The 12,828-nt window shown below is 36.7% G+C and overlaps 1 protein-coding gene across 2 annotated transcripts in view; it reads right to left on the bottom strand.

The window, feature by feature from the left end:
- Positions 1-12,828, bottom strand: part of PPM1A (protein phosphatase, Mg2+/Mn2+ dependent 1A) — a 40,772-nt gene that overhangs the window by 6,013 nt on the left and 21,931 nt on the right. For both annotated transcript variants that reach the window (XM_003794423.3, XM_023515865.1), the window contains exons 2-3: positions 4,361-5,214; positions 2,277-2,394 (exon numbers count right to left, since the gene is read on the bottom strand). In XM_003794423.3, coding sequence (XP_003794471.1) covers positions 2,277-2,394; positions 4,361-5,194 — 952 coding nt within the window. In that variant the 5' untranslated portion in view covers positions 5,195-5,214. The remainder of the gene's footprint in view (positions 1-2,276; positions 2,395-4,360; positions 5,215-12,828) is intronic.

The raw sequence follows: 12,828 nt of genomic DNA, 5'->3' as shown, positions 1-12,828 counted from the left end.
CATATATCCAGACAGCCAAGTATTTAGAAGGGAACAAATAAGAGGAGAAAGGAAAGCTGGAGAGCCTCTGTCTTTTCCTGATGTGAACAGGAGTCAAAAATGTTGAAGCAAAGTGAAGTTTAGTAGACGGCAGTAATCGAATGAAGGCATGTTATTTAAAAAAACAAAGAAAAAGAAAAGAAGTAGGTATTTGGAAACTGCAGTATTTTTCACTGATGAGATACAACAACTTTTACAATACAAAGTTACATTTTTTCTGTTTTAAAATAGCAACAGTTTTAATTAGCATAATATTTATTCTCTAGTTGCAGTCTCATCAAATCTGAGTAAAAAATACCATATTTATGACATAATCTCTAATTAAATGGTACAAGTATAACAACACTTCAACATATCAAAAATACTAAGTATTAATGTAAACTCTGTCCAGATGGCATCTCCTGCTTGATAATATAAAACAATATGGTAACAAAATTATGTAAGTATTTCACAATGCCATCTAAAATCTAAAGAGTACATAATAAAGAGAAAAGTAGCAATTCATTTCTAAAATTTGATCCTATTTCATAGTAAATACTGAAGTATTGATTTCTTTAAGCCACTAAGACAGCATGTATGCCCAAGTTACTTTAAAGTGCCAATGCATTAAATATCAACTTATCCTTATACATATCATTCTTATGGTTTCATATATTTCCACTAGTCAACAGTTTGAATCAATGATTGTAGCATTCTAAATAGTTTTTAAAATTTGACTATATTGAAATGATTAGCTTAAAATTATAAAAATCCCAAGACCTTTGGTAATAGTAAGGAAATAAGCTTATTGAATAGTATGTCCATTGAATGAAATACTAACTAGTACAAGCACATACTAGATGTGTCACTATCAAGTAGAGGAGGGCAATAAAAACAAAAAAACAGCTCTTGACAGTACTGAAAATCAAAATCAAAACCAATCATGATTCTAATATCAGGTTGATTATGACTGATATCAAATAGCAATAAGGGAGAAACAAAATTAAAATACTAATTTTAATAATACAGGTAACAGTGGAATGTAAAGGCATGACAGGTGTATGCCCCGAGAGGTCTTCAACGTGCAAACTACTGACACTGAGGAAGCCCCAAGTGCATTTTAACACTATTAAAGTTATGTCAGGTTTTTCTGCTTACAGAAACTACATTACATATATGCAGTAAACGGAGTTCTCTAGAGACAATGTTTATACCAATTTAAGTCATTTTAAATTTTTTCAAATATTTAAAGGCATTACATGTGAGAGGTCTGAACCCTTCTAATAGTTTCAAAGTAATGTGCAGAATTATAAAAAATGCACTCCTGGAATTCCTTAACTAATTTCTTAATCTTACTCAGCACTTAAATTTCTGCCAGGTAAGAGAACTATTATGTCTTCTATTCAGGTCTATCTTGTTTAGGTGAGACAATTTATGGTTCAGGCAAGAAGCCTTAAAACAGTTCAAAGCAAACTTTTTTTTTTGAGACAGAGTCTAACTTTGCTGCTCCTAGTAGAGTACCATGGCATCATAGCTCACAGCAACCTCAGACTCCTGGTCTCAAACGATTCCCTTGTCTCAGCTCCTGAGTAGCTGGCATTAGAAGCACCTGCCACAATGCCCAGCTATTTTGTTTAAGAGGTGGGGTCTCGCTCTAACTCAGGCTGGTTTCAAACTCATGAGCTCAGGCAATCTGCCCACCTTGGCCTCCCAGAAGGCTGCGATTACAGGCCTGAGCCACCCTGCCTGGCTTAAAGCAAATTTATTAAAGCTGTGGTAAATGAAAGTTGCTAATAATCAGGCTGTGACCTTCAAGTTAACAGGAAAATAAAAAACCCTAGAAATTCAAAATTAATATATACAGCATTTCATAGAAAGATGATATTCAAATTATCACCACCATAATAATCTCTTTGTAATTAAACAAAGCACATACCAGATTTTTCTGGCATAAAATAATTCATGCTAGTGAATTCATCCAGAATTCTAAAGCACACAAACATTTTAGCCTTTTAAAACAAAAGTATCCCTGAACAGAACGTAGGATACTTTTCACACTAATTGTTATTTCTAATATGACTGTGTCAGGACCACTGCACACATCTAAATAGCTGCGACAGAAATGCCCTTTCCCACTTGTGTACACTAAATGCCAGAGGTCAACGGCATGTAAAGACCTAAAAGCTAAAATGTGAAAGTTTGATTGTTTTGAAGATTTTTCTTTAATAAGGCTACTTATTTTTTGTTAAATGATCCACCTTCTACTCTGCTTTCCAGGTACTTGTCCAGCTCTGCCTCCTTCTTCACTGCATCTGGAGATACTTTGGGTGCGTTTGGAAAACAGATCAAAATCACACTCATGTTGTCTCGACTTCCCTGTGAAGAAAAAAGTTTGAGAATATTTTGGTTTCTATTTTTTGCTCTTCAAAGCACTGAGAACCTTTACAGCTATGCCAATTAGTTACACATGTTCTGTTGAAAATGTTATTTTTAAGGAGGAAAAAAAATACATATATGTATGGGGTCAACTGGCCCCAACCTCCCATACGATACAGAAAGAATTCAGTATAACCAACACTACATCAGATAGGAGAGAAATATTACAGGTTAGATCCCACTAGAATAGCCATTTTTTATAACTGTATAAAACAAAACTATTGCTAAACATTCACTTGTGTACTACTTAACCTGAACTGACACCTAACACAAATACACATATACACACACATTCATTCCACACAAGACAGAAAATTCTAGTGGCAACCTTTCCAATAAGATCTGACTTGCAGTTATACATGTACAGAGGGTGCCAAAAAAAATGTATATACATTTTACAAACTGAACTGAAATTGTAATACTCAATATATACCAATCGTGTTTGTTATCCCGTGTATTGTAACTTATCTCTCTTGTAACTGCAGAAGTCAAATGTGACTTGAATATTACAAGAGAGTTGGTCAACACAGGGAGGTGGTCAACCATGGAGGCTCTGCTGGACTGGAATCTGTGTTAGCCTCCCTACATCCTCCTTCCTCCTATCAGCCATATGGAAAAGCTGACCATACACCATTAGTTTAAACAACAAACAATATAAAACAGTTCTCCTAAAATTCAGAAACTGACAAAAGGCTCTAAAAAGTTGTTACTCTTGATTTTTCAACGTATGTATTGGATGTTACATAAACTTGATGTTTAAGCACAATCAGATTTTAATTAAGCACACTGATTAAGCACAGATTTTATATGCACACTGCTAGCTGTATTTAAACTGTAAAGAATATAATGTTGGCTTATTTCCAGATGTTAAAGTATCAAATATATACCCTCAGAAAAGTTTTGTAAAATCAACATTAAAAAAATATCGAGAAATGAGTTAATGACATTATTAACAAAATAGAACAGTGTGGTAGAAAGAACACCAAATCTAAGTCAAGGGCCTAGATTTTCTAGTGCTAGTAATGCTGCTAATTTAATACATAAATCCTATCTATGTATTAAAAGTACAGTGAGTTCATTAATTCCTTAGAAGTCCTGTAAGTGAGATACTACACTATTATACAGCTGAGAGAGGTTGAACAATTTGTTCAAAACTGCCAAATCCACAAATAACAGAGGTAAGCCTGGACACAGAGCTGTCTGACTCTGCAGTCCACCAGTCTTCTCCAGCTTCAGCTTCCTGTCTGTAAAATGAAGGGGTGGAGCTAGCTCATCTATGCATAGAATCCCAATCCGGCTGCCCAACAACCCTATGACGGGATAGGATCTGCTCTCACCCTTTTTACAATTAAAGAAAATGATTTTCCTGAAAGTTTAAATAGCTTACTCTAAGTCATAGTCTCGTATCAAGTTCCTTTGAGTTTATGTCCAAGGCTATTTCTATTAATATCACACCAAAGGGTCACTGAAGTCCCTTTATAAGCAGTACAGATTCATTAAACCATGGCCTTCAAGTACTGAATACCATAACTGTACTGACATATCACATAGTAAAAAACACTACAGCTCTAGAATGCCTTTTGAGTACAGACATCAAGGCCTAACTCTCCCTTTCTTTCTTTCAAAACATGTACTCGGATGTCATCTTTTTACCTTTGATAATCTCACATTATTACAATGCTCCAATAGTCATGGTTGAAAGACTAAACACTCAGATTATAGCTGGGTAACTGAGTAATTTACGTCTAAAGGTGATCTTATGATTTATTTCCATGATTGGTTCCAAGTATCCTTCAATTGTGCCAAAAACTTGTTTTTGAGAATTACAGGTTCTATGATAATTAAAAACTACAATAACTAATGAAGATAGTTGTATGATTTAAAAAAAAACCAAACGTCTAGCTACCTTATACAAACAGGTGTCGACTACTTCATTGCAAACTTTCTCAAGGTCATCAGTGACTTCAAGTCTGGATCTTACAAAATCACAGAGCTCTTCATTTCCCATAACATCCCAGATACCATCACATGCAAGGATAATGAACTGATCATCTTCTTCAGATCTTTCAATATCATGGACTTCAGGCTCTGGTGAAACAAGTTGCTCTGTAGGACCTTTTCCATGGACACATTTGTAATCAAAATCCCCAAGTGCTCTTGATACAGCTAGAGAGCCATTCACGCGCTGAATCATCACAGAGCCACCTGCATTCTGAATTCGTTCTTTTTCTAGCGGATTACTTGGTTTGTGATCTTGCGTGAAGAAGTGAACTTTCCTGTTCCTACAAAGTAAACCTCTTGAGTCTCCACAGTTAATGAAATAAGTATGTTGGGGAGAAATTAAGACACCCACAGCTGTCGACCCGCTTCTATCTGCACCATGTTTCTTCTCTGACATAACTCTCATGTGCTCATCAATCTCCAGAAAACCTGTTCTGATTCCATTCTTTACATTTTCCACAGAAGGTGCGCCTGCAGACCCTTTAAAATCCTGGTTATTGGTAATGTGATCTAACAAGTGCTCACAGCAGTATTTGGCAACCTGAGAACCAGCATGCCCATCATACACAGCAAAGAACGACCATGTCTCAAGTCCACTTGGCAAACCGATCACAGCTGTGTGTGCGTCCTCCATCTCAACACGCCAGCCCTGCATGCTGCTCAGCCCGTATCGCAGCCCATTACCCTGCCCCTGGGCATTATGCTTCTCCATCTTTGGCTTGTCTAAAAATGCTCCCATTATGTCTTGATCCTCGAGGTCTGTAAAGAAAGAGCAATAGGCACATCAATAATTCTCTTATAAACAAAATATGTACCCAACAATATTTTTAAGAGTGAAGTAGATATACAGCAAGTGTTAAATAAGAATTTACAACTCTTATTGTGCTGCTGACTGACTTAGAATCTGGAGATTAGCAAGGAAAAACTGAGGGGAAAGGCCGACCAAGCACAGATCAATAGGCAGAGAAGATTAAAGAGCTGGGATAAAGGGGAGCAGCGAGGATTGAGACCTGGCAGTGACCAGCAACGTTAATGACCCAGGCCAAATGTTTTAGGAGACACTGAACATGTGCCATCTTTTGGGAATCTCAGAATTAAGTTATGTGTATATCAATCAAGAAAAGGTAAATGAATGTATAGGACATAACAAAGCCTACTAATTCAAAATAGCTTAGTTGAACATTCAGAAATTTCTAAAGTTTGCTTCCAAAGTACCTAGTTTTATTCCCACTACATGAACCCTCTGAGAAATCAAAATATTCCAAATTTTGCAGTCTTCTTTTAAGCCTTTGCTCTTATCCATCTCCTTAAAACTGGAATCCCTTCCTTCTCCTTTCTACTTACAGAAAAACTCATCCTTTAAAGTGTAGGACAATTCCACCTCTTCCATAAGGTTTTTCAGTCTTTGACAAAGCCAATTAGTTATGAAATTACTATAAATGGTCTGAAATGGTCTAGCCTCAATTTTTAAGTTGCAAGCAGTTAATACAGATAAATAACACAATGTATTATATACAAATATAATAAAATTAATCTACAGGTAATCTGTTAATCTAATGGTAATAACACATACCACTATTATACCATCAGGTATAAATAGTAGTAAAGAAGGTCAAAGAGTGTAGTGACAACTCTGCTGACAAGCCTCAAAGCTCAGTTAATCTAATTCTTTCCCAGTCCTCAAAAGGTAAAACCCATGTTCTGGAATGGGCCACACAAGGCAGGGAGACAGTTGGTTAGGAATTAGGTTACTTGACTAATAACTTGACTAACAGTTTAGGAATGAAGAGACTTAGGGTTCACGTAATCAAATGAATGACAACTGAACTACAAGCAATCTAAAGGATAGAATGATAAACAAATTTAACGATAGTAAAGGGAGGATAAGGGCCAGAAAAAGTACCTAATAATTCACTGTGCAGTTTTGAGACTAGGAGATTGACAATGTTAGTGATGCCAAGTTCACAGAAGAAACTGGGAGAGAAAGGGAAAGAAAAAAAGTCCCTAGGAAGGAAATAAAAACATCTGTTTTCCCAGCAGCCCTTTCCCCCTTCTTTTTCCTCACTGGTTCAAACCATACAGGCAGAGAAGACTGGCTGATTGGTGTGATGAAACAACCTGTCTACTCCTGTGCTCCCTACTACAATTCCCCCAAAGGAAGGTAAAAAATGGAAACTAGCTCATACATCCCTTATGGTAGTATTTATCAGATTACTTTTCTGACGCTAAGTTGATACACATTAATGCAAGAGGGAATATTTGATTAGAGAAAGGACAAGAAAATGACACCTCTTTAGCAGATGTTTAAGGAGAATTCTAAATCACTCTGTTGTTTGACAGCATTATCTCATTTAATGCCCTCAACCACTGTGTGAGTAATAATATTATCTCCCATTTATAGATGAAGAACTGTTGCCAAGATTAAAGAACCTTGCCAAGATCACTCAACTAACAAGCTACAATGAATCAGGACTCTACTTCCCAGTCCGCCTATACCTCAAGCATCATTTACACTAATGCAGTGGGTTTCAATCATAGCTATGCAGCAGAAATCCACGGGCCTTTGCAAAAATACATATTTCCAAATCAGAATTCTCAAGGGAGGGTTGAAACTTAGGCATCTGTGTGTTTTAAAATGTTCATATGTGATTCTGAGGCACAGCAAGGTAGCAAACCGCTGGAAAAGATTAGACGGAATGCTTAAGGTGGAAGGTGAGTGGAAAGAGGCAGTCGGAGGAAGAATTAACTCAAAGTATGATCCAGACTACAATCCTGGTTAAGAGACCACTACCCTGGGCTAGAAATAACAAGGAGAAGTTGTACAGGAGAAAAGACCCACTATCTTGAGAAGAAAATAAAAAGATATGCATGAAATTCAAAAACTAAAACATATTTAACAGATAAACCAACAAGAGAGAGCAGTAGTGACAAAGTTTCCTCTTCGAAGATTTTCCAGTAGTACAATAGTACAGTGCCCGCTTTACTACTCAGTGTGACTAATTAACCCTTCTGAATCTCTCCATCTGTAAAATAAGAAGGTCCTAATCTAACAGGGTTCTTATGAGGATTAAATGAAATAATGTACACAATGCAGTTAGTATAGTGTCTAGCACATTAACAAACATGTAATATGAAAGGAATTACTGTATAATTATTACAATACTTTTTCTACCAGAGGGAGGACTCAGTCATAATAATGTTTCCTTCTTGTCACCAGCCTTGACTGCCCTTAAGTTAAAAATTTGTCCATGAGGCTTGGCGCCTGTTGCTCAGTGAGCAGAGCACCAGCCACATACACTGAGGCTGGCTTGAGGCTGGCAAGCCCGGTTCAGTCCACTAAAGAACAATGACAAGTGCAGCCAAAAAACAGCCAGGAGTTGTGGCGGGCACCTATAGTCTCAGTTACTCGGGAGGCTGAGGCAAGAGAATTGCTTAAGCCCAAGAGTTTGAGGTTGCTGTGAGCTTGTGACAGCATGGCATATACCAAGGGTGACCATGGTGAGACTATCTTGAAAAAAGAAAAACAAAACCTTCTACATGATGTAGTTTAAAACACACTTTAAACACCTCATCAGTAACTAGGGGAAGGCAAATGTAAAACAAAATGCCATTTCTCATCTGCCTGATGGGATCAAGAGTTGGTAAGAAAGTGTGGACGCAGACACTCCCTCACACTGCTGATGGGATCACTCCGAAATGTGGTGGGCAACAGCTAGTGAGGTTGAAGATGAACAGAACTAACTGCTTCGCAATTCCACTTAGAATCACATATCCTAAAGCAATGTTTTCAAACAGTGGGCATGGGCGATGACATCAGTTTAGAGGGATGTGTATGTGACCCATATTTTAAAAGGATAAAATCGGGCGCATCTCAAGTAGTAAAGGTAACTAAGTCCTGTTTCTTGAAGTTTTTTGTTCAGATGTATATATGTACTTACTAAGGGGGGAAAGAGAGAGAGACACCCCCTTTCAATTAAAAAAAAGAAAGAAAAACCCCCCAAAGCTTCAAACATGCTGCCTTAAAGGAACTCTCCCATCTGCCCAAGGTGAGGTCTTCACTCATCTTTTTGGAAAACTGTAATAGCGAATGTTGGAAATAAACTGCTGATTATAAGGGAGAGTGGATGAACAACAGAATACTATTTAGGTTTAATAATACAACACACATATTTCTCAAAAACAATTAACAAAAGGCAACATGCTAACTAATCCAACAAAACAATTCTATGATATATACGTATTTGGTAAAAATAAAAAAACAAGGATAGGTGGAATATACTCTCAAAGAGAGGAGGACTTTTTGTTTTATTCACTGGTGTCTCTCCAGCACTTGGAAAAGAGCCTAACACCCAGCTGAAGTTCAATATTATTTGTTGAAGGACTAGTTTCTTTCTGGGAATAAAAAGAGAGAGGAGAATGCCTTTGGGGAAGGGTCCAAACAGGATTCAGCTGTAGCTGCACCTGCTGTTTCCTGAATTTTGGAACATAATTTTGGACATAATCTCTGCTTTATCTTTTTTATTAATAGTTTTTCTTTTGTTCACATAAACTGAACTCCCTTCAAAAGCTTCTTGTGCTAAGAAGTCAAAACCAAACTAAACAAGGAGCCAAAACCATACCAGGAGCCAAACAAAAGCAACTAAGAAAGAAAAATTTTAAAGCACATAGGATTCTTTTAAAACTTAATTAAGATTTACCTCTAGATTAGACGGATTAAGAGCATGGCTTTTCCCCTCCTTCTCTGTAGCTCACATCTTTACCGCTGAACATGAGATAACAGGTGGGTACAGGCTTCATAACAGTATCTAACATTTATGAAGAGATTACCACCAGCCGAGCACTGTTCTAAAGTTCCATGTATTAACTTCTTTAATTTTCACAACAATCTTAGTAAGTACTACCATTATCCCTGTTTTATCGACGAATAAACTGAGCCATAATGAGGTGCTGAATTTCCACATCTGTACCATGGGCATATTAACACTTACCTCTAGATGTTGCTACAGGTTCAAATAAAGTAATAGCTTCAGCAAATGGATAATGTTTATTATTACTATGTTCCTATAGATAGTACCACATCTAGATTCTGACCTCAACTAGCAGAGAGGCCTTTTAGGAATAAGTTCAACAGTTATCTTCCAGATAAACATACAAAACTATCAAGTAAATAATTCTTTTGAGAATATACTTTGTAAAAACAAATCCGAGACTTCTGGAAAACATACAGTATACTGAAATGTAAACATGTAATAGAACAAGTCAACCATCTTATAAAATTTTAGGTCTAGTTCCATAGCAATTGTAAAAATATAATCATGATCAAATTACTAATTTTGTGTTTAGACTCTTACATAGCAAAAACAGGCAATTCAGAAATCTTAAACCTCCTGAGGTTCTGAGTAATTTGTAGAGTCTCAGTGAAATGGCCAACCATAAGCTACATAAATACAGCAGCTGGTTATGTAATTATCCATAATCCCAAAAAGCATTTGCTTATTATAAAAACTATCTTTACATATTCATCTTCTGTAAGTGAACTACTAAAGATTGTTTTGTTTAGTTGAATGATTACATTGGCATGTATCTATAAAAAGTAAATCCCACGATGATTCACTTTGCTTATGCAAGTTTTAGTTGCTGAGAGAAATTTTAGGTCTCACTGAGTCTTAAATCTACTATTGATTATATGCTGAGTCTCATCATACCATGGATATTATCAGTGACCCTAAACTTCATGCTATGACAATCATGAGACTGAATTCATCTTTGATATAATCAGAAAATCTGGTGAACATTTTGGGTCTCTCAGAATCAACCCAACCCCTAAACTGAAAGATCCTACGGCAGGACCAGGAAGTTCTTCACTAAACAAAGCTGATCTCACAGAAGAACTCTGAACTCGGTCATTTGATTTAATACACTCAGAATTATACTGAAGAATAATTTTAACAGCTCTATTTTATTGTTAAGATCACTAAGCAATATATCGGCCCCAAAGAAACAGATGTTATTCAAGCAACAATCTTGGGCAGAGCCCTTAAAAAACTGAATAAAGCTGTATGAAAAATTTTTCTGTGTGCCTATGGACACATAGTCTAATATGCTCCTCCACGCTCCATAATCTGAGGAAAAAACACACACATATATACTATGTGCAGAAAATGATATCCTCCTGGCAAATAATACCAGAACTATTCTTAGAGCAAGCCCTTTTTCTGAAAAGTACTACTCTGATCACAAACTTAAAGTAGGGGATGGTAAGGCTCAAAAGATGCCTAACTAAGGATCACCGCTAAACAGGCATTCCAAGGACAGTGGGTGCTGTTAACTAGAGTACCTTTGTTTGATGAGCACTAAGATGGATCTGGTTTAAAAATGCAGGAGGAAAATTGGGAGTAGACTTACATAAGGTAGAAGAAATGTAAAGACTGAAGGAAAATCTAGAGAGAAAAAATAATATATAGCAAGATTGATAGATGCTCTTTAGGGAAAGCAGGAACCAAAGGGACACCAGCTAACAGCATAGCAGCAGTACACACTCTGGCCATGCTCAAGTATCTGCAGTGGGATACAGAATGCAAACTCTCCGTTATTAATCAAACACTCTATTTTCCATTGCTCATTAGTGCTTCTATGTGAATGGACATTGTCCTCGAAGGCAAGGACAAGGGGTCAGCTTACCTCTGGCATGCACAAAGCAACATAGCTGCATAGCTGGGGTTCAGTAAAAAACACAGAAACACATAGTACAGCCACATCTTTGTAAAGCATAATTTAGGCTATACAAACTACTTTTAACTTCTCAAGTTGTGACACAGTAATACATTAATATTTTGTAATCTAAGGCAGCCATCTCAAGGTTATCTTACCCATGGTAATGACAAACAAGCACATTAGCAAAATTACAGAAAATCTGGATAGGGGAATCTTTGGGTAATTGTTCTCCCACTTGGGAGTCTAAGATTTCTCACCGATCACTGCTTTAAAAAATGATTACACATATTTATATTCAATCATTTGATTTTAATAACTTATATAATTAAAGCCAAAATGTAGAAACAATTTGTCTAAATCTATTTTACAAATGAAAAGGTTCAGAGAAATGAAATAATCTGCCCGAAGTTACAAATTTAGTTCAGCAGTTAAGGTTTCTGCACTTACACTTGCGTTTTCCCACACACGCTGTCCTGTATACTTACAAAGTAATAAAAATCTAAATATGCAGGTTTTTAAAACATACAAGATAGGGAAGATTGCCACAGAACAAAGCTGAGACTTACTGAAAGAAAACAGTGAACTAATTATAATTCCCAGCAAAGACTATTTCAGGTAGTTGGGCTAAATATAATACCAAAATGAGGAGAGAAAAATACCATGACATAAAAAATTTCTGAAGTTGAAATAATGGAAACTCAGTATTTCTTAGCTCAAAATTAGAAATTACCTGTCAAGATATGGTGGGTGACACTGAACAAATAAAACAATTGCAGACTGTCAATTAAAAACAAAAGGTACTCTGAAAATAGGTTCGTGGAAATGAAAAACAATTACTGAACCTAAAATTGCAACAAAGATAATGAATAGCAGATTAATACCACAGAAAAAACAAATTAATAAAGAAATTCTTTCAGAACCCTATCCTCTCACCTTTCTGTTACAGTAGAAGACTCCCTGTCATCTCTCTTCAATGACACATCCTCTTCTAGAACTTAGGCACCAGTACTTCAAGGAAATCATAAATGACATACATGTTTTTCCAGGAATTTCAGAGGACACTATTGTCCTCTTTCCCCCTTTTATCAACCCCTCTCAGTTGGAATGTGACTTTTAAAGACACTCAAGTATTCCCCATGTCATTCATTAAAAATAAGTCTTCCTGTGACTCATTTCCCTTTAATTACCCACCTGCCTCTCTTTACAGTTAAACTCTTGAAAAAAAAGTTGATACTCCAAAATGTAGCCTGGCCATTCCAACAAATCAAGTTCATCCATGTCACTTAATCTAATGGACACTTTTATCCCTCATCTCACCCCCAGTGGCATAACACTCCCTTGTGAAACACTCTTCCTGTTGGGATTTTCAAGATGCTGCACACTCCCAGCTTTCCTCTGACCCCGAACTTTCGCATCATTGTGTCCTTTGCATGCTTATCCTCATCTCCCAAGGCATTAAATGCTGGCATCACTCAGGGCTTACACCTAGGCCCTCTGCCCACTCCATGCTGCTTCCCTGGACGTCCCTGCACATATCTGCTATTGTTACCAGTGAATGGCACCATCACCTACCAAGGTAAATAGAACACAAGGACAGCTTTGACACTTCTATTTTATCTCCCCTCAATCCATCATCAAATCCTATGGACTATCTATTCC

Source organism: Otolemur garnettii, unplaced genomic scaffold, assembly GCF_000181295.1.
Source record: "Otolemur garnettii isolate 467f Iridium unplaced genomic scaffold, OtoGar3 scaffold00081, whole genome shotgun sequence".
In the NCBI taxonomy this organism is placed as follows: Eukaryota; Metazoa; Chordata; class Mammalia; order Primates; family Galagidae; genus Otolemur; species Otolemur garnettii.
Note: the sequence above shows the minus strand (reverse complement) of the source record. Positions and strands in the feature narration are given on the sequence as shown.